General features: G+C 30.1%; 6 protein-coding genes across 12 annotated transcripts; 4 read left to right on the forward strand and 2 right to left on the reverse strand.

The window, feature by feature from the left end:
- Positions 1-407: 407 nt before the first annotated feature.
- Positions 408-3518, reverse strand: LOC117205739 (ubiquitin domain-containing protein 1). Of its 3 annotated transcripts, none has more exons than XR_004487285.1 (5): positions 3358-3518; positions 2526-2885; positions 2313-2431; positions 2003-2239; positions 408-1664 (listed from the first exon to the last, which is right to left on the reverse strand). XR_004487285.1 is itself a non-coding variant. In XM_033444449.1 (4 exons), the coding sequence occupies exons 1-4, from the start codon at positions 3437-3439 to the stop codon at positions 2078-2080; spliced, it is 723 nt and encodes a 240-aa protein (XP_033300340.1). In that variant the 5' UTR covers positions 3440-3518; the 3' UTR covers positions 1849-2077. The 3 variants fall into 3 exon arrangements, 1 of the variants encoding a protein (XP_033300340.1); XR_004487284.1 differs by having other exon boundaries at positions 408-1808; XM_033444449.1 differs by lacking the exon at positions 408-1664 and having other exon boundaries at positions 1849-2239.
- A 72-nt stretch (positions 3519-3590) lies between these two features.
- Positions 3591-7813, forward strand: LOC117205732 (MMS19 nucleotide excision repair protein homolog). 2 transcript variants are annotated; one of them, XM_033444434.1, is made up of 9 exons: positions 3591-3923; positions 4178-4416; positions 4490-4822; positions 4902-5490; positions 5566-5847; positions 5917-6638; positions 6712-6969; positions 7038-7202; positions 7312-7813. In XM_033444434.1, exons 1-9 carry the CDS (start codon positions 3827-3829, stop codon positions 7510-7512), a joined length of 2886 nt encoding a protein of 961 aa, XP_033300325.1. In that variant the 5' UTR covers positions 3591-3826; the 3' UTR covers positions 7513-7813. The 2 variants fall into 2 exon arrangements, with proteins under 2 accessions (XP_033300325.1, XP_033300326.1); XM_033444435.1 differs by having other exon boundaries at positions 3783-3923; positions 4362-4416.
- LOC117205740 (MORN repeat-containing protein 4 homolog) lies at positions 7750-8592 on the forward strand. Its single transcript, XM_033444450.1, has 4 exons — positions 7750-7869; positions 7952-8135; positions 8198-8307; positions 8376-8592. Exons 1-4 carry the CDS (start codon positions 7860-7862, stop codon positions 8522-8524), a joined length of 453 nt encoding a protein of 150 aa, XP_033300341.1. The 5' UTR covers positions 7750-7859; the 3' UTR covers positions 8525-8592.
- Positions 8593-9437: 845 nt separating this feature from the next.
- Positions 9438-13023, forward strand: LOC117205736 (pantothenate kinase 3). 4 transcript variants are annotated; one of them, XM_033444444.1, is made up of 10 exons: positions 9438-9534; positions 10380-10542; positions 11045-11223; positions 11302-11475; positions 11567-11734; positions 11818-11894; positions 11972-12148; positions 12245-12380; positions 12452-12565; positions 12645-12983. In XM_033444444.1, the coding sequence occupies exons 2-10, from the start codon at positions 10416-10418 to the stop codon at positions 12696-12698; spliced, it is 1206 nt and encodes a 401-aa protein (XP_033300335.1). In that variant the 5' UTR covers positions 9438-9534; positions 10380-10415; the 3' UTR covers positions 12699-12983. The 4 variants fall into 4 exon arrangements, with proteins under 4 accessions (XP_033300335.1, XP_033300336.1, XP_033300333.1 ...); XM_033444442.1 differs by lacking the exon at positions 9438-9534 and adding an exon at positions 9839-9885 and having other exon boundaries at positions 10380-10557; XM_033444445.1 differs by lacking the exon at positions 10380-10542.
- Positions 13024-13855: 832 nt separating this feature from the next.
- On the forward strand, positions 13856-17191 carry LOC117205734 (dynein regulatory complex subunit 4). Its single transcript, XM_033444439.1, has 8 exons — positions 13856-14256; positions 14338-14549; positions 14621-14882; positions 14951-15211; positions 15270-15437; positions 15507-15593; positions 15688-15897; positions 16054-17191. The coding sequence occupies exons 1-8, from the start codon at positions 14254-14256 to the stop codon at positions 16267-16269; spliced, it is 1419 nt and encodes a 472-aa protein (XP_033300330.1). The 5' UTR covers positions 13856-14253; the 3' UTR covers positions 16270-17191.
- Positions 16419-20398, reverse strand: LOC117205737 (galactoside 2-alpha-L-fucosyltransferase 3-like). The gene is made up of 3 exons (XM_033444447.1): positions 20041-20398; positions 18744-19367; positions 16419-18679 (listed from the first exon to the last, which is right to left on the reverse strand). The coding sequence occupies exons 2-3, from the start codon at positions 19205-19207 to the stop codon at positions 18139-18141; spliced, it is 1005 nt and encodes a 334-aa protein (XP_033300338.1). The 5' UTR covers positions 19208-19367; positions 20041-20398; the 3' UTR covers positions 16419-18138.
- Positions 20399-24865: the final 4467 nt, after the last annotated feature.

Consider the following 24865-nt stretch of genomic DNA (forward strand, 5'->3'; position numbering starts at 1 on the left):
TCTTTAGTTCCTGGTAACGAATGTCTCTCTATAAATGCGATATTACCATTCCCATTTTCGTCGCTATGAACTAAAGCCTAATTGCACATAACCAATAGAACAAATGGAACACATTCCATTTTTGACTATTTCAATTATTATACATTGGAGATAGGGCTTTAATCAATCACATGAGCTAACCGCCCTATACTTTAGTCTATTGTTAACTATCGGTCATTTGTGCTTAGGCTAAAGATCATTTAAAATAATACTTTAGACAATGTTACTGCTTTATCAAAGAAATCACATGTTGGATCAAACAAGAATTCCTTCATTGCATCATTACAGATTATTTTACAAGTTTTATTTCTTTGTATAAAGAAGTGTTAGTCCTTGAACACAATTAACACGTAAATAAAAGACTGATCTATCTGAAACTCTTAAATTTAAAACAAGTGCTCCCTTTATTTGCACTAATTTTTATAATATGTCAAGGAAATGCATAGTTAACACAAGATTTCATTTTTTTTTTTATATGAACAGGGTTTTATACACTTATGTTCATATCTTTTAGTGGTTGCTTCCAGTCATTTTTTTGTCATTATAACTTGTATGCAATTACCCAATTTATAAATAAGTTACTTATAAGATTAAATATGTTTGCTTTGACACTCAAATTGAGAATAGTGGAACCAACGTATGTACCTGTATACATACATATTTAATATATTACGTATTATACATACACGCACACGCAATACTATATATTATAATTTTATGATCAATGCATATGAAAAACAAACTTTATCACTGCTGTGTTAGTACAGTCAATAAATTCACACGCATAATATGTCATTTTTTATAATTATACTTTATATCATTTTTGCTTTCTGTGTAACATGTGGGGCAGAAGTAAGAATTAGGTGCTATTAAAATTGAACTAGCAATATTGATTTTACTGTGTTGATCATTTTATCATAAGCACATATAACACAGATGTGAAAGTGATTGTGCTGATAAAATTGTATAAAAATTATACGTTCTGCACCACATGTAATTTAATTATTAGTCTTACATCTTTTCTCGTGCATTATTCAGCTATGTAGACCTTATATAATATCTTATTAGTACTTATAGGAAGGAATCGAAGATTTTAGGCCACTAATAGGCCAAACATGTACTTTTGTGAAATAATTCAAACTTATGTCTTATAGACATTCACAATACGTTTACAAAAGTTTAATGAATTCGATCAAAAGAAAAACATCATTGAACTGTATATTTCACACATTATGCAACAAAGGTTGTTAATAATCTTTTCTATTGATTTATCCTTAGAAAAATTATAGTTATTAATTATAAATCCAAAAAGCCTAGAAAATAAAATCTGTAAGAAACACAACAAAAGAATGCAATTTAATAATCAGCATATACCTTGTTCATTTTTTCACTATTGTCCATTGTATTTTTATATTCATCAATATTTCCGTAATTTTCTTATTATTATTATTGTTATTATTATAATCTTTTTTTTAAGTGTATGTTTTTATTCTTATATCATATAATTATGCAACATGGTTTAATAAGCAGCATAGAATAATTTTCTACATGTATACTTAGTTTCCCAAGTGTTACAGCACCAGCACCTTCGTTGGTAGTAACAAATTAGTATAACAACATTCCTGCTATGAGGTAAATGTTATTAATTACCAATCGTGTTTATACTTCTTTTTGTATAAGTATGTAACTTATGTTAATAAACCAATGTTAATAAAGACTCTTTAAGAGATTATTTCGGCATGTATTTAGCACTGTATTTTTCTTTTGAGCTAGTATATAAATTAATAAAAATTAAATAATCACAACCCACAATTTAAACGCAATATTATTTAATACTTATAACAATTATATATTACGAGAATTATGTTTTAAGTGCATTTTATTATAAAAAATCACTTCAAGAATTGCTGCTTTGCTCTTAATAATGACACAATATAAAATTAAAAAAGAAATATATTCTTACTTCGAATGCAGGTAAGAATGTGCTTATCAGAGAAAGATGGTTCAATATGACTTGTATATCTTGTATAATATTAGCTCAACTTGTTTTCACAGGACTGTCATCCAATTTTTCTGGATTTACAATTACTTGTATTACATAACCTGGTTGTATCTTTGCTTCTTCTATATGCATTTTATCACCTAATAACTTTCCACCAAAAAACCACCTTTGACGAGATGGTTCAAGACCTTCCTGACTCTATTTATATAAATTAAATCATAAATTAATGCAAAATAAAAAAAAGATATTAATTTATATTATTAATTCATACCTGCAATTTCTTTTTAGCAGTAGCTATAGTGTCCTTACTGTAAACAGGCAATTTAACTTCTCCTAATGTAGTTGATAATCTCAGCTTCAATGTCTGCTCAACTCCACTATCAATAGGTTCTATAATTAAGTAAACAATGTTAAAAGTTAATTGCCTTTCTGAGAACATGCTTGAATTCCTTTACAATTCTTTTATTGAATTTAATTGCATTACCTGAACAATCAGCAGGAGAATCTCTTCCACTATCTTCTTTTACAATATTAATAGGATATGATAAACAATAAATAGGGACTTGATATCTGGTTCCCAATTCATCATAACATTCTGTTAAAAAACCATTTGGCACAGAAATATTAGCTCCATCTAATATAGCCTGTGCTAATTGATAATCCTGGGCCTCTGCTGCCGTTGCCCCAGCTCTTAATGCATCCCATATTTCTTTACGTCCATCAAATGCAGGTGCAGTATCCCAAAATTCATCTCTTTTACTTCTTAGCTGTCCTTCTGTCAAAGGTACATCTGATTTCCACCTAATTGCCTCATGGCATAATGGATGATTCTTCCGTGAATTTCCTGTGTAAACAAAACATTCTTTTATAACATAAGTAATACATTTGTTTTTTTATTCAAATTAAAAAATTACACAAAAGGCATATTACAAAGCTAATAAAAAATGGAGATAGTTACATGAAAACTTTTATTTGTGTTATACAATGTAATATGTATAATGATTCCAAAGTATAACAAAGTGACAAGCAATTTTGAAATTCTTATATTTTTAGTAATAAAGTTGGAATGACAAATTTGATGATAGGGGTAATAAGTATAATGATATTTTTGGTTAACTTGTTTGACATCGTGAATCATTATAGTACATACATATAATTGTTCGTCAGTCGTTTTGTGTAAGAAATAATATGCAAATTCTAATACATAATACGCAATAAACGTTAGGTAGGAAGGTAAGGAAAAAACCAGAACTGTCTTCAAGGTTAGCTGTTGTTGATTGCAATTTTTACGCAGATAATTTCATTATAATTTTTACCTGAATTTACTCTCGTGGAATTTCCCGTACTGTTGTCGACAGAGGCATTTCTTGCCCTCGTTATGCCTATGCAGCCTCCCATCCTAGATGGCTAGTGTAACCAAACATTTCACTGAAATTTAACAACACCTCACATGCCATTTTCGTCCATCTTATCCACTAAATTATAAATCAGTACCATTAGAGGCGCTATAATCGAATCTTCAGTAACCTAACCTGAAATGTTAACAGATATAAATGGGTTTCAAATCTAAATAAAACAAGTTTTGCAAACAATTTTTCAGTATATTTAATATTTCATTGACACGTATCCCAACAACATAACAATTACTGTCTGACACTTTCTGATCAAATTATCTTTTGTAATTTCAAGTGAAAAAATTAATTACGTTCGGCATTCAATAGAATTATATTTTATTAATATACTAAGGTTAAGTAATACACACACAGTACGAAGGCATGTTTTGCAATGGCTTCACTTACAAGTACCGTTTCTGAAGAAAGATTTCTTACTGCTTTTGAAGACGATCAGGCACTGGACACAACGTGCCAAGAGATCGCCTTAGGTATGTATTAATTACCATGATTGTTCTTCCTATGCATATTGATGATTGGCTTTTATGTTTTGAAGAAAAAACTAGACACACACAGTAATGAAGCCTATTTCTGATCTATTAAAATATTATCTATACTAATGCCAGTAAAAATGGTATATCTTCCCTCAAAAATATAGCTACATATTTTTAAATATATAGAACAAAAAATAAGTACTTTGTTTAACATCCATATTTTCTGAAAATAATTATTCTTTTTAATTTAGAAATACAGTCTGGTCATACAAAACTTTATGCAATTATAGAAGAACTTAGACCTTTTGTAACTGAAAAAGATGTTACAATACGAAAAAACGGCATCTCTGCCCTTTCTACTATTTTATTTCATTTACCTAAGGATTTTTTGAATGAAGATGAATTGTGTTTTATAACATCATTTTATTGTGACAGATTAAAAGATCACCATAGGATTATACCAGCAGTAATAAAAGGAGTTTTGACAATTGTAAGTTTTGGGTTGTATTTTACAATTATATTTAGATAATAGCTATATATATAAACTAACATAATTGTTCCAGGTTCAAATGGATCATTTACCTAAGGATTCACCTGAATGCTTACTTAGGAGTCTTTTTGAAAATGTGCAGTGCCAATCTCAATTATCACTTGATCGCAGAAATATATATTTTATATTTACAACATTATTGGAAAATAGAATAGAAGATTTAAAAGCTATGGGGCCAGATTTTATTTATGGATTCATTACTAGTATAGAAACAGAAAGGGATCCTAGCAATCTTATGATATTATTTGACGTACTTCCATATTTTATGAAAAAATTGTCATTAGGCCATTTAGCTGGAGAAATGTTTGAAGTCATTGCGTGTTACTTTCCAGTTGACTTCCATCCTGTAATTAGATCAACCAATCAAGATATTAATTGCTCATCATTTATGAATATAAATTGTAATTTGACTTGACATTTTTCAGCGTAGAACAGAGGGAATAACACGTGATGATTTGGCAGAGAAATTGGCACCTTGTCTTTGTGCCGTACCAGAATTTGCCGAATTTTGTATACCACTCATAATTGAAAAATTACTCTCCAATCTTAAGATTGCCAAGTTGGACTCTTTGAGTCTGTTATGTAAAAGTATAAAGACATTTGGTGTGAATGGCATAAAAATATATTTGACCGAATTATGGATTATCTTAAGAAAAGAAATTATACCAGGTGCAGATTTAGAATTAAAAAATGCAAGCTTGAAAGCAGTCACCGCTATAATTGACACTATATCAAGTGATGTTGAAGTTCGTGAAAGTTTCATTAATGATATAACCACAGATCTAGACTCATCTTTATATGATGTGCAACTTAGTCTGTTTAGACCATCTGTAAAAATACTAGAATGTGTGGCAATGATCAATAAAGAATCATGTATACAAGTATTAAAAGCGATAGTACCAATATTTCTTGGCCAATATTCTACTAAGACTGCAATAGTTGATAAAGTAATTTTAATTGAAACATTAAACAATTTTATTAAAACTGCTTCTGATCATGGATTTACTATTAAGGGTAAATATATACTTTACATACTTTGAAATATGTATTTAAAAATGTTTTAAAATGCAACATAAAATCCTTTTTTAGATGTTCCAGAATTAGCATGGACAGATATACCAAACCTATATTTAAATGAATTATCAACAGAGAATATGGAATTACAATCAAAAATATTATTTGGTTTAACAATACAAAAAGCGTATTTAAATGAAGTACATCGTACTCTACTTTATGATAAAATTTGTAATCTAATTGGAACAAATTGTAATGAAATAAAAATACTCTGTCATTCGGCTCTTTTAAGTTTTGCTACATTATATTCAAACGAGATATCAACTCTGATCAAAGAAAAGTTTCAGTTAAATACTGGTAAATACTTAATACTTGAATTTAGCGAGCCTGGTTGTTTTAAACTATTTATTATTTTGAATGTTTCAGATGAGGAGAAGATAGAAATACGAATCCGTAAATTAAAAGTACTAGCAACTGTTGCTAAAACATATAAATTAGGAGTTGAAGTTCTTCCACAGATTGTATTGCAAACAAATGTTGCGAATTTTGACATAAGCTTTGCAGCTCTAACATGTCTTCATAGGCTAGTCGCTACAACAGCTATTGACTATAATATTCTACAGTATCTATATAACGAATGTCATATTATTCAAAAATTAGCTGCCCTTAATATCAATCCCATGGATGAAAGATTAGATTTAGTTTTAAATATTTGTCGACTAATTGTACGAAATCTTATGATTGAAGAGCAACAAAATCTTGTCAACAAGTACATTTCAGTTTTAAGTAAACAAAGTTCAGAATCTGATGCTGCTTTAGTAATGAATATTTTCATCCCCTTATACCAAGATGTTGATTTAGCAATAAATGTAAATTTATTACAAAATGTACATAATTTAGCACTTTACAGCCAACATCCAAATATAAGGCTAATAGCATGTAAATTTATTGCTGTAATATTAAACAAATTTGATGATAGTAATAAATACTTCCAACATGCTTTATCATATTTTAAAGAAGCAATAAATAATAATTTAAATTCAGATACTAATATTGAAATAATGCAAGCAAGTGCTTCTCTACAAATATGGCTAACAAAAGCTATAATTATAAAAGGTTCCCGCGATGTTGAAATATTTTTAGATGAGGTATGTAAAAATTTTTAGTCTTCCTCAATATTTCATATATAATATTTAATGTTTTTTAATATTGTATCCATAGCTTACCAATATTTTGAAACATGACCGAATAGGCCAGCATATAGTACAAGAATATAAGATCTTGACAAACAGACACGAAGATACTTTAGTGGTGGAAAATTTTTGTAATGTCAAAATTTTGTATAAACAAAGGGTATTTGAACACTTAATTAAAAAAGATTCTGAGTTTAAAAATATAGCAAGGCAGAACTATTTAAAGACATTAGTACAATTATTAGAAGAAGTACCCTTGGAGCTGTTACTTATGTATTTAATTAAGGTATTCAGTACATGCCGACATAAATATCACACAACACAGCTTATATCAACAATAAATTTTTGTTTCAGTTGGTCCCCCTTTTGATAGAATCTTTATCTCTTGAAAATGAACAACTAATTTTTTTAACATTAACAACATTGAACCTCTTATTGGAGACTAAACACAGTATTTTTTCTGATATGATACAAAGTTTTATTCCGAGGTTATTAAAATTATCTACCTACAGAATAATGGTAATATTTTATAAAATTGCTTGGTATCTTCAATATATATTCAATATATATTGAATATAATATATTCAATATATTCATTTTATAATTTTCATATCTTCATATATTGCAGAGAGTCAGAATAGCAGCTTTAGACTGTTTAACAAATTATTGTAATTATCCAACAATATTCATTAACACATACAAACAAGATGTATTGGAAAAGTTAATAGTTCCAATTGACGATCGAAAACGCTTAGTTCGAAAAGCCGCAGTAAAAGCGAGATCACGATGGTTTTTAGTTGGTGCGCCAGGGGCAGTAAAAAGACAATGATCTGTTTATTTATACATTAATAATTTTTACATTTTATAACTCATAGATGAATACATTTATGTTTGTTTAATACAAATAGATATAAATTTTATTCTAATATTGTTTTGTATATTTTTAAAGTTATACACACAAGTCTACTTTTATATATCCATTTATATACATACATGTTAAAGCAAATGATTTCTCTTGCTGTACTACTTTTTCTTGTAAGAGTAAAGAAACTGATTCATCATATTGTACTTATCCTATATGTTGTATATAATGTACATAATTGAATAAAGAATTGATTTCTGTAATGGGATTGAAACCTGAAAGTTACTCTTTAATGCATTTAGTACACTAGAAGCATGGGTGATGGTAAGACATAACTTACTTTTCTCAATCTAAAAAATGTAAAAGTTGTGTAAAAATGTTGTGTTACATCAAAGTTTATTTATAGGTGTAGTAAAGAATGGTGCATACAAATATGAAGATGGTACAAAATATATTGGGGATTGGAATTCAAAGGGGTTGAAACATGGTGCTGGTTCTTTACTCCTTCCTGATGGAACACGTTATGATGGTGGCTTTCAAAATGGATTGTGTTCTGGCTTAGGAGTTATAATATTCCCAGATGGAGCAAAGTAAATATCATAAGATATTACTTTTTATAATTATTAACTTTCTAATGTACTTTATATATTAGATATGAAGGTGAGTTTATGCAAGGTTGGTTTCACGGTCATGGTGTATTTTGGAGGTCAGATGGGATGAAATTTGAGGGAGAATTTCGTGGTGGGCGTGTATGGGGATTAGGTAAGTAAGATTTTAAATGTTAAATTTTTCATATTGAATTAATAAATTACTGTTTCATCCAACTGTAGGATTAATTACATATGCGGATGGATCACATGGTTTTCCTAGAAATGAAGGATTCTTTCAAGATTGCAAACTTGTACGTCGTAGACATTGCCCAGATATAGTACAGAAGGCACAGAAGATTTCTATGATGGCACGTGCCCAATGTAATTAAATATTAAACATAAATATTAGTTAGTTATATTAAAACTTAATAAAGAGATATAATATGTCATACTATAATTTCTGTAATTATTGTGTTTATTGCTTGTCATCAGATATATGTATGTATGTGTGTGTATATATATATATATATATATATATATATATATATATATCTTATATTACATAATACAAGTTTAATCTCTACTATGTAAATAAAATTATAATATTTATAATCTTATTTACATTTTAAATAAGTAGATTGCACGTGACCATGGATAGTAAAATAATACAAATATACACGTATATTAGGTATAAGAAATAATAGATTCTCTCATTCAGAAGTTTATAATGTAAGTATCTGGAAATGATTTTATGTATAGTAACAAATTATTATTTTCTAAGAGAAAGAGAGAGAGAGATTGAAGTTTTTAAATTAATTACAATGATAATAAAGTACTAGTGTAGTTTACAAGCTAGTGCGATGTACCGATGTGCGATACTTACTTACGATGCAGATTTTAGTAACATGGATTTATGACGTCAGTAATCTGATGTTATACGTGGGCGTGGGGATAAAAGAAATTAATATTAAACAGTTCTACGGCTTCACGTTCTTGATACATCATACGTCGTACATTGTACCTTGTTCTGAAAATTTAAAAGGCAAATAAGGCTTAAAGGAAGGAGTACAAAAACTAGTTTTTAAGATAGTATTAACCAATAGCTATCACGCGATATTGCTAAACCTACATAAACAGTGATTGTGATGCAAGTTTTATGAAATTATATAAATTGAATAACATGTCTAATAATTTAGATACTTTAAGTGAAACTACGACAAATTATAAATCAATATTATAATAGTACTAGTTCATTAATGAAACAAAATTACTACTCAATAATAAAATAGTCAAGCGATCAACTTAAAATCAATCTAAAATTTAATCATTAAAAATTAGACAATTTCTTAACAAATTTCCTTAAGAAAAAATTAATTGTTGTTTGAAATGGCGTCTCCAGGTAGGTATTACTCGTTTTTCATGTCTTTGACTTTTATTTAGTGCTACTACGTGTAATACCGTACGCGACACAGTTATAATTTTCTATCGCTTTGTGTAGCGTTCATCGACATTAAGGTAGTGATTGTATTTTGTTCTCTTTCGTCTTTGGTCTCTCGTGTTTTAATTAGCCAATCGTCAATATCTATGCAGTGTTAGTGTGTTACTGCATTTTTTCTGAAATTTAATATAGACTCGTCCGTCATAATTTCGTAAATATACATTATCTTTACATGTATTTGCGTACATAAGCCGCCGCTTCTATAATTCGTGATTTAAAATCGTCAGAAGTATCAGTAGCGTTACCTCGCAAGTACTATTAACAATTATTTATAATTCAAAATTAATTAACTGTATAAATATTGATTTAATAGCAACAATACTGTACACATTAATCTATCATTTTAATAATGTATGTCAATATAATTAATTTTTATTTGGCGCATTTGAAGTGGTTCTTTGTTAACCGAATACAGCAATAAAGTCATAAAAAAATTCAATTTTTATGAATATAGTAGAGTTACAGTGTAATAAGTTACATGTAAATGTAAATCGAAATTTTTAGAACAACTGTTGAAATATATATTTTTGATATCATCAGTTTGAGTTCAGTATAAAGCACTTTTAAATGTAATCTACTAATGTTTTTAATTCATCTATAATTCGAGTAATATTTAATATTTGATACAGCAGAGAATGTGAATAGATTTTATAATTTTTTTAATTTACTAATTCATGAGGAATGTTTAATGGTTCAGAAAATAACTATGTTTTATATTGTTGATATAATTTTTTTGTAATTTTCAGTCAAGGAATTAGATATTATATTAAAAAGAACTGTAAATGACTCGAAGAACAGTAATGAGTCCTCAAACTTATAAAAATCATATTACAACAAAAGCTATGGCATCCAATGGTTATACTGATTCTGAGACTCCAGTCAAGGAGTCCAAAAACCATTCATCACCTTGTGAGTTATACAAGTGTATGTGTGCTTAGAGTAGCCATTTTTATTCTTTTATTATTATTATTGTTATAATATTATTATACATGAGGGTATCACTTTGAAATGATTGATTAATAATTATTATTGGTTATATGAAAATATCTTAAATAATAATTGCAATTTAAAGTGATTCTCTTATATGCATATATTGCTTATGTATGCCTATGATTTGATTTCCTTATTATTATATTTTTATATTTTAATGTTTATGTTTTTGTAATTATATTTGTATTCTTTTAATTTATTTATGCCGTAATATTATAGAAGCTTATTTGCATTTGTAATCTGTTATTGTGTACATAAATATATGTGTATATTGTGTGCTTTATATATTATTTACATTATATACAAATTAATCCATTCTTGCAATAGTTGCATTTCGTTTGATTATGCATTATTTAAATATTTCTGATCTTTGTACTTTTTCAAATTAAGGGTATTTAAATAATGGTTTTTATGTTTTTAGCAATGCCATGGTTTGGTATGGATATAGGAGGTACATTATCCAAATTGGTATATTTTGAACCAAAAGATATTACAAGAGATGAAGCAGATGCAGAAGTTGAGACTTTAAAAAATATTCGACGATATCTAACTAGAAATTCAGCATATGGGAAAACAGGTCATAGAGACACACACTTGCAAGTATGTTTCATGTAATTATTTCTTAAATAATCTATTCAACACATTCTTACAAAAATATGTTATGTTATTCTATTACAGATGGATAATGTTTGTATCAGAGGTAGACGTGGTACATTACATTTTATTAGATTTCCTACAAGTGAGATGGGAAATTTTTTAGCATTAGCAAGGTCTAAAGGCATGGCAAATCTTGTCACAACAGTTTGTGCTACTGGTGGTGGTGCATATAAATTTGAAAAAAATTTTAAACAAGTGAGATATTTATTTCTTTATATCCTAATATAGCTTAATATATAATATATACACAGTATAAATCTGAATAATGTGTACATTGTTTCTGTAGGAAGTAAATATGAATTTAGCAAAATTTGATGAATTAGATAGTTTAATACGTGGTATGCTCTACATAGAAACAACAAATCCACACGAATGTTATTACTGGTCACATCCTACAGATGATAGTAAATGTCAGAAGGTTCCCTATGACTTTTCTGAACCCTACCCGTTTTTGGTATGTTGGATTCTTTAGAATATCAAACTGTACATTATTTATATATTGTATATACATATTTTATATATAAATAATTTTTATAGCTTGTAAATATAGGATCAGGAGTAAGCATATTAGCAGTTTATGGGCCAGAAAATTATAAAAGAATATCTGGTACTAGGTATGTATCCCTTTTATAACAGTATAAAAATATGTACTATTGAATTACATTTTGATTAAATTTGATTTCATATTTAGTCTAGGTGGTGGCACATTTTTAGGATTATGTTGTTTACTAACTGGATGCAACACTTTCGAAGAGGCAATAGAATTAGCAACTGGAGGTGATAATACTAGAGTAGACAAATTAGTTAAGGATATTTATGGTGGGGATTATGGTCCATTTGGTCTTCCTGGCGATCTTGTTGCAAGCAGGTAGTATTTTTAATAACTAAATAAATATTATTTTTGGTCTTGTGTTTTTATAGTTCACTTTGTATTTAATGCGTATTATTTTAATTATATGTACAGTTTTGGACAGATGAATTCTAAAGATCGACGGAATGCAGTTAGCAAACAAGATCTCGCACGCGCAACACTTGTTACCATTACAAACAATATTGGTTCTATCGCGCGTATGTGTGCCGTCAATGAAAAAATTGAAAGGGTAAAATATATTCATAATTAATGTATCTATCATACTTAATTTTTAATAGTAACATTATCTGGTAATTTTAGGTAGTATTTGTAGGAAATTTTCTTAGAGTAAATCCTATATCAATGAAACTTCTGGCCTATGCTATGGATTATTGGTCTAAAGGAACGATGAAAGCTTTGTTTTTAGAGCATGAGGTTATATATGAAATAGTCTTATATAAGCTTGAAGAATTTAAAAGAATGTATTTATATTCTTTTCCTTTTCTAATTGTAGGGTTATTTTGGTGCAGTAGGATGCCTACTTCAATTTAAGGGTGAAGCAAACTAATATTATAGAAAGACGGATAATATATATAGCATTCCATTTGATATTCTAACTTAAATGAATCTTTTCATGAGGGTGGTTATGTAATTATTCAACATAATTATTTATTTTTGTTATGTAATATCAACTTTCTCAGGTAGTATTGTATATGTTGTATATGCAATGTTACATCAAATTTTAATAATGGTATAAAATTAAGGTCAGGACTGTATAATCTTGAAATGTGACTATATTTATTAATGAATGAGCACAGTATAATTATACACAATATAATCATTTTAAAACGCGTTACATAATTATTACATAAAGACCTAATGTGGGCACAAACCTTGCACGAGTTTGTATAAGAATTTTCAATGGACCAAAACGCATACAATTTACCACACAATATTCTTTGTATCGGTAAAATGAGTCTACCTCATATTTTACTTTCTAAATGTTTATGTAAATACGTATATACCCAAATTCTTACAAACAAGGCATGATATTTATTATTATTGATATTACACGATTTTTCAATTGTTCACAAACAAAATTGTGACAAAAAAAATTGCAAGAAAGAAATTGCATTAATGAGTACTTAATATGTGTTATTACTAATGACTTCATTATTGATACATTTTTATTTTTATCATTAAAAAAAATATAAAATTATACTTGATCTATGATGATAATGGTTAAAATTAATACAAAGCATATTGGTTGGTGGCTACTTTTATAGGTTATTTACATGCATTTTTTAGTTATTTGAAAACTACATTGAGTAATGTGCATTCATTATTATTAAATATTAACGCGTTATACATACAGTGCTTCAAAATGTAGACACGTAGCATATTGTTACACACTTTTTAATAGAATAATTTATAATGTGATAAGCAATAGAAAGATAAAATACCTATTATCACAATATTTGTACTATAGCACTATAAAAAGAATGTTTTTTCTAAACATATTTTATGATATGTTTAACGTTATAGCCAACATTTATATGAATTTACAAATACAAAAAGAGAACAAATTTGTTTATAAGCTTATTTTTATGGAATAGAAACAAATGTAATTTTCTTATATCAATAAATAATTCCTTATTGACCTCGATATATTAGGAACTTTAAGCTATTATTGTAAAATATTGTTTCGATTACGTTAAATACATTTGCATGCATTTAATGTGTTTTCATATTATTTCATTTATATACAATAAAATTATATGGTTAATGTGTAATAAAACAGTATTTTCCTTCCTATTATACTATAAAATCGTACATATTCTGCATGCATTGACGCTATAAAATTTTGGTTACTTAGCAACTAATCTGACAAAACACTGTATAACTTCACGTTGGAAATATGTAGTTGTCTTTACGTTTATTAATGAAATTATAAAATAAAGATATCGATATTTTAAAGTAATAATTGATATTGATATACTTTATCACCTATTTTTATAAATTTTTATTGATAATCATCGAAATTGATGACAAAATAGATATCCATTTTCGTGATATCCAATTCTCGTGATACTCTATTCTTCTGATTTTAATTTTTTATAAAAATGGTGAGCCTTTAAATTTTTGATTGCAAACATTTAATCAACAAAATCTGAATTATGCATATATAAATTATTTTACTTTTATAGGGACCTAAGAAAGCAAAAGTACCTGCTACTGTTGATGGTGTAGATACGTCGAAAATGAATAGAGAACAATTAGAAGTTTATGCACACAAGATACTTGAAGAAATGGAGCGTGAACGAGAGGAAAGAAATTTTTTTCAACTTGAAAGAGATAAGATTAGAACTTTTTGGGAAATTACGAGACATCAATTAGATGAAGCGCAGGCAACTGTCAGGTATTTTTCTACATTTAATTGTAAATTTAATGTTAATGAAATTTAACTGATATGTATATGTATTTTTAAAGAAATAAAGAACATGAAAAAGAAGAGTTATCAGAAAAACACGAAGCAGAGCTCAAATTATATAAACAGAAAGTAAAACATTTAATGTATGAGCATCAAACTAATTTGTCAGAAACTAAAGCTGAACATATGGTTGCTCTTAAAATGGCACAAGATGATCATACTCTTCAAGAAAATGAATTGATTAAAGATAAGAGAGAGTTAAAAAGATTGCAAAAAGAACAAGATTTGGCCCATATAAATGAAATAAAAGCATTAAAATTGGTACGAAAAAAATATCATATACCTTTTGTTACTATTAAGCATTTTGTAAATTGAAATTTACTATTTAGCAACATGCAGAAGAAACAGATAAGCTGATAAAACAGTTTGAAACTGAAGCTCAAGAATTGGAACAAAAATATGAACAGAAGTTGACGAGTCAATATGAATCCCTTACTTTAAAACATCGAATGGAAATAACTGAAGTAGAAGAAAGAAAAAATACACAAATTGCAAATTTGATAAAAAACCATGAAGTTGCATTTGCAGAAATGAAAACTTATTATAATGACATTACTCTTAACAATTTGTCTTTGATAAAGAGTATGAAGGTATAATTAATTAAAAAGCAAGTTAGTCATATATATAATAACATTATTGGATTTGTAGGACCAAATGGATGAAATGAGAAGTAATGAAGAGCGTATGAAAAAACAAGTACGAGAGTTAACTATCGAAAATAAAAAATATTCTACTGATATAAAGTCATATGAAGAATCCTTAGCAAATTACACTCGCCAACTTGCAAATTATGATAAAGATAAACAAAGCTTAATTGTAAGTATTTAAAATTTTGTCACATATGTTATGTGGGTTATTTTTTGTCCAAGACCTTAATTCTTTTAGAGTACTAAAAAAAGATTAGTAATAGCTACAAAAGAGTTAGAGAACTTAAAATGGGAAAACGAAGTATTAGAAGTACGTTTTGAAAAGGTAAATAAAAACATATATGTTCCTTTCTAAATAAAATTACGCTTATTGTGAAGTCATTATAACTTAAATTGAAAAGTCATGTTTTTTTGTTTAGTGTCAGTCTGAAAGAAACGAATTACATTCAAGATTTGTCTCAGCAATACTTGAGCTCCAACAGAAGACAGGTTTAAAGAACATTCTTTTAGAAAAGAAACTTGAGAAATTATCGGATTTATTAGAACAGCGTGAAGCACAGATCAGCGAAGTACTTACTGCTGCTCAACTAGATCCAATGGTCGTTATTAATGCTAATAAAAAATTAGAGGTTTGTAATTTTTTTCCTTTTCTTTTTTATATAAATGTTCTTTTTTGCAGAATATTCTTTATGCCCTCTCCCCTTTTTTTATATGCAAATGTCTTTTATCTGCAGGGTATGCTCTCTTTTCCTCTTTTTATGTAAATGTTTTTTCTTCTTCTTCAGAATCTGTTGAATAGAAAAAACAGTGCCATACAAGATCTACAATATGAATTAGCAAAAGTTTGCAAAGCGCATGACGATCTACTTCGAACGTATGAAACTAAATTACAAGAATATGGGATTCCAAAGAGTGAACTTGGTTTTCAACCATTGAGAGTAAAAGGAGTACCTACAAAGTTAGGATTAGGACCAGCTGGTCTTGTTACTTTAAATCACTAGTCTACTAAGATTTTAATTTTTTTATTTTTGACTGATCATACAATACATTTTCACTAACAATTAGTGAAATGTAAAAATAATAAAATCAGATTAATGCAGAAAGATTCAAGCAATTTCTGATGCAGAATGTTTTTATTTTGTGAAACAAGTAAGTTTTAGAACGCATCTGCTTTATTTTTTTATAAATTACATAAAATTATCACAGAATGTACAGAGTAGATCATATTGGTGCCTGATAGTTGTATACTTGTACAATTTCATCTGTTCTATCATTTACTTAATTTCGTTATCATTTATTTCAATTGTAAATCATCATGCATTTCCATAGTACATTTTTTTATAATTATTTAACAACTAACAGGCACAATTATACTGAAGATGCTTTATATATATATGTATGTATATATATATATATGGATGTATGTATATATATAGATTTTATATATAGATATTATAACATATATAGACATAGACACATTTACTATTCTAATTTACAAAATATTATAAATTGAATATATCAGGTCACGTGGTTAATAAGGTTCAAACACTTATATATGTGTATATATAAGTATATATATGTATATATACATATGTATATTGGGTTTATGTAAAATACCTTTCCTTCAAATCTATTGATTTTTTCTGTTTCAAAAACATTTGACTATTAAGTGAAGAAATAAACAATTCATTGTTATTTTTTTTTATGTTTTGTATAGCTATAATCTTATTATGTATGATGTATATACGCATACACGTATAAGCGAATGCATATACTTTTTTTGTGCAGACACACAATTATATATGTATGTATACATATATATTTTTTATATATGTATGTATATTAAGAATTTGGCACAATAAGAAATAGAATCACAGTTGAAATCATTGTACATCATAAGAGCTATGGTTTGTTAATACATATTTCCTTTTTTCTATATCTGCAAATCTGATTGTAACTTTCTTCACACTTGAAAGTCATCTTAAATATAATATATATAATGCAATATAACTATATCTTATTTTCAGTTGCTATGTTATATCACGAAATAAGTAATTAAGAGATCATGATTTCAGAAATAATAGTATAAACATCCAATAATTTCATTGCTTAAATTCGACCACTGTAAAGTCTTCTTGCAGATTTTTGGATTAGTCTCAGTTCATTGGTTCATTGTGTCAAAAGAATATTGAATCTATTTAATTTCTCAGAGCCGCATGAATCATAGATAGTAAAAAAAATAAGCATCTGTTTTAATTTTAGACATTAGTGGTCCATCGTTCCATTGTATGTATATATTCCTCTTCTATGTATATTAGATTCTTATATATTCTTCAAAGTATACTACTATTAAAGGTGCAGGGGTTGCTAACATTTTCATTTCATAGTGCCATAATTAAGTGAAAAACTATGCATACTGTTTCTAAATATGTAATTTGCCAGCGTTATACTTATACTATTTTGATAAAAATTTTGTAAAATATAACGCTACACTTTCATTTGGGTTTTTAGAAATTGTTGAAAAGATATGAGTATGCAATAAACCTTTCAATGGCAAACTTTACCTTTTATGATAAATATCTATAAGCTGCTTTTTTACTATATTGGAATAATAAATAAAAATTTTGGATGTTGTATTTAAGAAAAACGTTCTTCTAAGAAATTGTAAGCAGTAAGCAAAACGTTCGTGCTTAATAAAAAAATGTTATAGAAAATTTTGTAGCAATTTTAATTTTGAAAGAAATATAGATAATGTAATCTTTGCATTATAAAATTGAACGAAATAACTTCGTATAAAAAGTATTTTCAATAAAATATTTGTACACGATTACTTTTAATTTGAGATCCATAGAATAATTTTTGATTTTTGTTCAACTCATTATCTTCCAGTTTGGCAAAACTTCAGCAATTAATGTAGAAAAGTATGTTGTTACATTATATACAACGGTTTCACCAGCAGCTAGAATTGCGCCAAACGAACCATATGTACCATAATCTATAATACTGTGATTACATGCTGATAAAACTGCAAGATCTTTGCCTGGACCTCTTGCATTCATATCAGACACGAATTTAATTCTATGTCTTTTACTATTCAAATTATACTTGCACCAAACTATATTATCGCTAGTTACTACAAAAACTACATTACGATACTTGCCAATAAAGTAATCCATTGCCGCAAAATAATAGCTGACTGGTGCAGGTCTAATCTTTAATTTTTGCCATAAGTAATCCACATAATCTGTTCTTCGTATATGTATGCTTACAAATGTTGGTTCAGACAAATTAAATTCCTCTGCCACCTCTTTCAATACTTTTTCTGCATAAGCTCTTAAATTTGGCTTGAATGTAAATTCTCTTCGTACATCATCCAACCACACCAGAATAAGAGACCAATAGGCTGCATGTCTGTGAAGCAAAAACATTAAAAACATAAAATATCAGTTGTGACAAATGAAATAAAATAGCCTACCTTGGTATGATGATATTTTGTTCTGTACTGTTCCATTGTCCAAGAGAATTAACAACTTGACTAACATCTAAGTTACATCTTCCAATGTAACTGAGTGGTGGAATACTGAGATTTTCAAAGTATTCTTCAAGAGTTTTTAATATGCATCGTGGCATAAATGGTTCCAAGCCGGTCCTTCTTGCAGTAGCCCACACCGATACATACTCCCAGATCTGATTCCCAAGCCTACCACCTTGAACTACAGAAACTATTCCATACTTGGGACAAGGATTCCTCCACTCTGGTGGTATTCTGATATTCTTTAAGGTAGTGCGACAAAGAGCTTGTTCATATGTTGAAATCTTTATATGGCGGGCTGGTGGGTTGGATGTGTACATGGGAAACAGGAAGACATGGATGCCAAAGACCACTATCAGAGCAAGAACTATTGCACTTGCAAGTACATGCTGCTGAGCGTGACTCATTATCCTTATATATTCCTGTATGATGTAGTCACTACGTATGGCTCAATTCTTTTTCTATCTTCTACTGCTTTCTGATTATTTATTTTCTACTCTTCAACTTCCACTAGTCCGGCATTTCGTATCTACAGGTGTGCCATGTCCTTTGCTTTTCGTCGTACATCTTTGCAATGATAATATTATTTTTATTGAACAGTACATGCTACTTAATTGTAGATGATTACAAGATATGGATTGTGTAATTAATGATGATAGTAGAACTAACTGAAAAAATGTTTATTTAAAAATGTTATGTAATGTTTTTAATCCAATTAACAAAAATATTGTTACTATCTCGATTAGGATGTCAATAATTTTTCGTTCGGCTAGAAAATGATAGGTAACGTTATTAAGTAGTACACGTCGATGTTGGTCAGACAGTGAAAAGGACATGGCCTAGCATATTTTGTTTAAAAGCTGCTAATTTAGCAAGGTTTTATTGTACAAAGCACGATACATATAAATGAGAATTGTTTATTAATATTTGTTTATTTTGAATCTAATGGAATTATATTACATGTTATATATGATACTATAAGGTAGTAACAGGTGGTGAGCTTCAGATATTACACGAACTTTGTTATATATCTATATACAAGAGTAATATTTACTATTCATATAGCTACATACAGCATGTAAATGATATTGTAAAGAAAAAAGATACTTACACTGAAGCGACAAAAAAATGGTTAAAACATATGATATATATAATTAAGTGTTAGAAACAATCGAATTACGTTCGACATTTGAATCGAACCATCTTAAATATAAACGACGACATTTTAATATCCACTCACCTGTCGCATACAATGATTGACATTCAATTCGAAATGCACTACCATCCATAAGATTTACATTCACCACTTTTTTATTTCTATCACTCATGTTTTCCCGGCAAAATCGATGCGTATCTCGTGCATCAACGCTTGTTGCGTATCTACACGGGATGTTTAATATTCGCTGAAGTGTTACTTTTTTCGACGCGAATAATCACAGTGCACACATTTTCAATATTACGACGTTATTCTCGATATTTTTCGTAACGAATTTGTTCGGACAATTTGCTGAACGATCAACAATGTTTAGTTCAAGTAGAACTTGCATCCTCGGAACGAGGGATGTTGTCCCAATTGATGACGTCATGAGGAACTGTTACCGTCACCCTTGGATAGTACAGTCACAGACGAGTAAAAGGGTAGACTTATCACCTTATTCAATTTCGCATTTCATGCTCTGAAGTACCGATTGCGTAAAACATTGAGAAGTTTCGATCACTGGATTTTTGTTATAAGCTAATTTTTAATCTTTGTCATTATATATTTTATTACAATTTATAAATTTTCTCAACCTAATTCGAAACATATATAGTTATTCATCAATTACTTCTTAAATATATAAATCGTTTATATAATTAGTCTGACATAATCCGTTCAGTTTTATACATTAATGCTAAATCTTTGATTATCTTTTATGCAGATCATTGCTTGACTATGGGGATGTCTTCGGAAAATAGTAACCTATAGATTTCATGACATTTGATACAAAACGTTTGGTAATATTTGATTTATTTTAACAAAAATGGATGTACAGATACGTTTATATAATTTTTTGATTAATTCAAATTATAATATTCCACGCTTTGTTACAGATCTTTTTCTACCCTCTCCTTCTTCCAGGGGATTGATGATTCTTATTCGATGACAAGCTTCGCAATAACTTTTCTTAGGTCAACGACACCAATGATAACGTTTTTCGCACCTAACCGTGAGTCGCACGCATTTATGTCGCTCAATTATGTCGTAAGAGGAAAGGTCCGAATTGGCAAGGTGACTAGTTGTATATTGTATTAAAGTAGCGCGCAAAATTCAGATAGTGGAAATTTGTGTTAATCAACCAGCTGAATAGTTTTGGAGTAAATAACTATTTTCATAAAGACGAATTGTGAATGGGATAAAGATACTTCCAAATAAAAAAAAAAAAAGAATATGCGGTTATCACGTATATTCTAATGACAACGATCCTTACACAATATTATTCTACTTTTATCGTTACTCTTATGACAGGCTTTCGTTACAACTTTAGCTGATAATCGAAGTACACGTAATAATATGATAATATCATCGTACTACGCACTATGCCCGTAATATTTACGCTTGCGAAAGAAATTTTTGGGATGACCTAATATTCATCGATATGTGAAATGGTACTAGGTTGCTTCGTGTTTTATCCATGAAATAGAATGTTTTTGATTATTTGCACTTTAATCTTTATTTCATAATGCAATTCATATATCGGAAGAAGCCAGCTCTTTGAATGTAAGAGATAACATACTTAACCCTTTAACCTACAATTATGGACATAACCCGTATTAAATGAACGGGCACAACCCGTATTAGATGAACGGACACAACCTGTATTAGGTGAGCCCCATAGCCCCATCGGGCATAGCCCGTAATACTCTATTTAAGCCTTTGGTAAGAATGTCAGTGACATTTTCAGGACTAGGTATATAGGCGGTTCTTAACATAAAAATAACGTACTTGGATATGCTTAGAACTTTCAACAACTACTTCATCCTTTGACCATGAAATAGCCCCGATATTATTACAAAAAATCTTGCAAGGGCGAGGGCAATATGACAATTGACCCAACTCCCTTAACAATAAGGAAATCCACACAGTTTCCCTTGCTGCTTCCTGCATCACCACGAACTCCGCTTCGCATTGAGCTATAATTTTATCTTATTGAAGATGATCGGTACAGTAGGGAAGCACGGCGCTGGTACTATACCATACCTCGTCGGTGTTATAGGAAATACACGATGGTTGTTGGTAGAACAGATCCTACCCTAATCTAATCAACTCTTAATTCTCATACTTCAGGTGGCGCTAGTAACTCAATTTGAAATTCAAGCTACCCCTTCAACCTATCAACCCTTCAGCTATCAACCCTTAATTAGAATTTTTACATCATGATCCAATACTGAAAGCCAAAACTTGGATCTCTAACAAGAAAAAGAAATCAACGAATCATCTTACCCATACTACAAAATCCAATTCACTTAATTAACATCCTTACTCACGTAACAACTCAATTCAATCACACCCCCTCTAACATTACCCATAGAGAAGTACCTACTCTAACTACCCCTTCCTCTATATATATTTCCTATTTAAATTCCAGATTGATTCTCTAAATATCATCGTCAATGAAGGACAAAACGAAATTTCCGTGAAATGCGGTTATCGCGAAAGAGCCGCTAACACGAGTTCGAGGCGAATCGTTTATTAATTTCGTTTGCTATTGTAATTAGTTTTGTCATATCTTTGAAGCATAAACGACGTTTTCTTTCCATTCTCTATAAAAATGTCCGATTTAAACTCCCTATTTAAAAAACGATCAAGGGACGATCCTTTGAAATATCGACCATGAAACGGTGCAAGAACACGGTACGTCCGCGATCCAAAGACGAATCCCGCAAAGAGAGTCAGAGTCTCGCGCGTGAGACTTCATCAAAACGCAGTCAACGGAGCGCACAACTCGGCGCCCCCGGTTGTCGTCGACAATAGGTCGCTCAATGCTACCTAATTCGCAACAATGGCCCCCGCGGCCATATATTAATGGTCCGTGCCCGTATATATTCGCCGGCTGGCATTATATTGTCCTGGAGGAGAGCGGGCATGCTCGCGCGCGTGTTGCCCCTCGTAGGTGAGAGCGTGTGGCACGCACACTCCTACGGGTTCCGCTTTGTCAGCTCGGAAGCAGAACGGGCCGGACGTGTACGGGACCGGGGGCAGATGCGACTCAATTTCGTGGATGACAAATCGGGCCCGTAACGTTGTCAGGCGACGATTAAAGGGCGCGGCCCCCGGCCGATTTAATGGCGCCCGTGATTTCGATTAGCCTCACGAATAGACCGGTTTACGTATACTATTATCGATAGGATTCATCGGATTCTTACGGTTGTAGGGTTTTCGAAACGAGATAGATCGATTGGATGATTAGAGATTTTTCAGAGAGATTCTTTTATTGAAATTTTCAACGCTATAACTTGCCAAGTTTGTACTTTTTCACGATATCAGAGTATTCCAAGAGCTAAATGCAAAACTTCGAAATTCCAAGTCGATCCAACATCCCTACACGGTTTTCTTAAAATCATCTCGTTTTCATACACAATGCGAGTACTATCTTTTCGTAATAAACGTATCAAAAGTTTCCATATGATTTTGCCGGGACGAATATCAGAATATGAGAATTTGATGGTGGAAAAATCGTAAGGTCAGCGGTTGATCGGAGCCGATGGAGCGGTTTATAAAGAGCAGCCAGGCGGCTCGTTGACGGAAGCTAATTCCATCGACGTGTAATTCGATTTCGAGACGGGGCGAGCCGCGCATTAATAAGCGAGCGGACACCGCGGGTGATCGTTCCGCGGCGGCGTGTGTGCGCGCGTACTCTCGTCCCGGGGAAATTAATGAATTTCGAATCGAACCACCGCGAGTAGTTAATTTTCGTGGAAGCCGTCGCGGAAGATGGCTACCTGCTTCGAGAACACGCTCGTTTAATGCCACCGGGTACTAATGGCGTTTCGATTGGCCTCCGACCAGTGGCGTAGCCACTTTCTTCCTTCTTTAACGTAATAAAGTTGCTTCGCAATGAAATCTCTTCCAACAACCAAGATCTTCACACATATTTCCTAATTTGTTCGACATTATTTCGGTTTCAATTGAAACTCCGTGCTGTGGCCACGCTAGGTTCTCTTTTATCCCGACGAATAATAAGAAAAGAAAATAATAACAATTGTAATAACAGTTATGAAAGAATAACAATTAACACACACAACTTTCACAAATAAACATTCCTCGTTTTTCTGTTTTATTTCATTTTCTGTCGAATTTTTGTTTCCAACATTTTCGTAAAAGTAAAGAGTTTGGAAGACAACAAGTTTTCGTAACTCGCGGGAAATTCCACCGCTTTTAAAGAAATCAAGGATCGATTTTTATTTCCAATTTCTGCGAAACTTTGCGTTCGTGAGCTTCTTAGATTAGCTGTTGCAAATGTTGGTTCCAATTCTTCGTGATCTTTGATCTCGCGTAAGAACACGCGAGAACTGACGGTGGGAAGTTGCGTTTCTGTAACACACTGTACGAGCAGGACATTAATCACAGTAGTAATTGAGATTTCCTCGGCGATTTCTTTTTGAAAGATTACAAGATTACTTTACCCTTCTTAAATGGAACGGCGCTATATTTGTTCCTTTAATATCGCGCAAAGAATTAAAACAAGTTCAGCGATCAATCAAACGCAGCACGGTGTAATTTTTCTGTACTTTTAATATTATGCGGTCTTCTTTCTTTTTCTCCAATTTTTCAAGATGGAAATGACTCTCGTTATACCGAATTTTTATTTTAGATTTATCAGATATCGCAACTATACTCTCGTCACGATACTCTGAACTTTTAAGTTTATTAAATTTTCGTTAAACTTTAGTTATACGTTAATCAATCTATAAATTCCAAATTATTATGAAAATTACCAATTACATTACGTTAAAATTATTTAACTCTCGCTCGTTCCTTGTGCCAATTTGACACATTTCTCCGGTAAAAGAATATATTATTCCAC

This window comes from Bombus bifarius, unplaced genomic scaffold (genome assembly GCF_011952205.1).
Source record: "Bombus bifarius isolate JDL3187 unplaced genomic scaffold, Bbif_JDL3187 scf7180000007992, whole genome shotgun sequence".
Classification (NCBI taxonomy): domain Eukaryota; kingdom Metazoa; phylum Arthropoda; class Insecta; order Hymenoptera; family Apidae; genus Bombus; species Bombus bifarius.

Excerpts from the sequence above, each read along its gene's own strand:
- LOC117205736 (XM_033444442.1), top strand. The coding sequence starts at position 10,416 with ATGACTCGAAGAACAGTAATGAGTCCTCAAACTTATAAAAATCATATT. Across the intron at positions 10,558-11,044 it reads ACCTTGTGAGTTATACAAGT|CAATGCCATGGTTTGGTATG; the intron begins GTATGTGTGCTT and ends TTATGTTTTTAG. Across the intron at positions 12,566-12,644 it reads CTTTGTTTTTAGAGCATGAG|GGTTATTTTGGTGCAGTAGG; the intron begins GTTATATATGAA and ends TTCTAATTGTAG.
- LOC117205739 (XM_033444449.1), bottom strand. The coding sequence starts at position 3,439 with ATGGGAGGCTGCATAGGCATAACGAGGGCAAGAAATGCCTCTGTCGAC. Across the intron at positions 2,886-3,357 it reads TTCCACGAGAGTAAATTCAG|GAAATTCACGGAAGAATCAT; the intron begins GTAAAAATTATA and ends TTGTTTACACAG. Across the intron at positions 2,240-2,312 it reads CTGCTAAAAAGAAATTGCAG|AGTCAGGAAGGTCTTGAACC; the intron begins GTATGAATTAAT and ends TTATATAAATAG.
- LOC117205734 (XM_033444439.1), top strand. Across the intron at positions 14,550-14,620 it reads GAAGCGCAGGCAACTGTCAG|AAATAAAGAACATGAAAAAG; the intron begins GTATTTTTCTAC and ends GTATTTTTAAAG. Across the intron at positions 14,883-14,950 it reads AAATAAAAGCATTAAAATTG|CAACATGCAGAAGAAACAGA; the intron begins GTACGAAAAAAA and ends TTTACTATTTAG.
- LOC117205737 (XM_033444447.1), bottom strand. The coding sequence starts at position 19,207 with ATGAGTCACGCTCAGCAGCATGTACTTGCAAGTGCAATAGTTCTTGCT. Across the intron at positions 18,680-18,743 it reads CAAAATATCATCATACCAAG|ACATGCAGCCTATTGGTCTC; the intron begins GTAGGCTATTTT and ends TTTGCTTCACAG.
- LOC117205740 (XM_033444450.1), top strand. Across the intron at positions 8,136-8,197 it reads ATATTCCCAGATGGAGCAAA|ATATGAAGGTGAGTTTATGC; the intron begins GTAAATATCATA and ends TTTATATATTAG. Across the intron at positions 8,308-8,375 it reads TGGGCGTGTATGGGGATTAG|GATTAATTACATATGCGGAT; the intron begins GTAAGTAAGATT and ends ATCCAACTGTAG.
- LOC117205732 (XM_033444434.1), top strand. The coding sequence starts at position 3,827 with ATGGCTTCACTTACAAGTACCGTTTCTGAAGAAAGATTTCTTACTGCT. Across the intron at positions 3,924-4,177 it reads GTGCCAAGAGATCGCCTTAG|AAATACAGTCTGGTCATACA; the intron begins GTATGTATTAAT and ends TTTTTAATTTAG. Across the intron at positions 5,491-5,565 it reads TCATGGATTTACTATTAAGG|ATGTTCCAGAATTAGCATGG; the intron begins GTAAATATATAC and ends ATCCTTTTTTAG.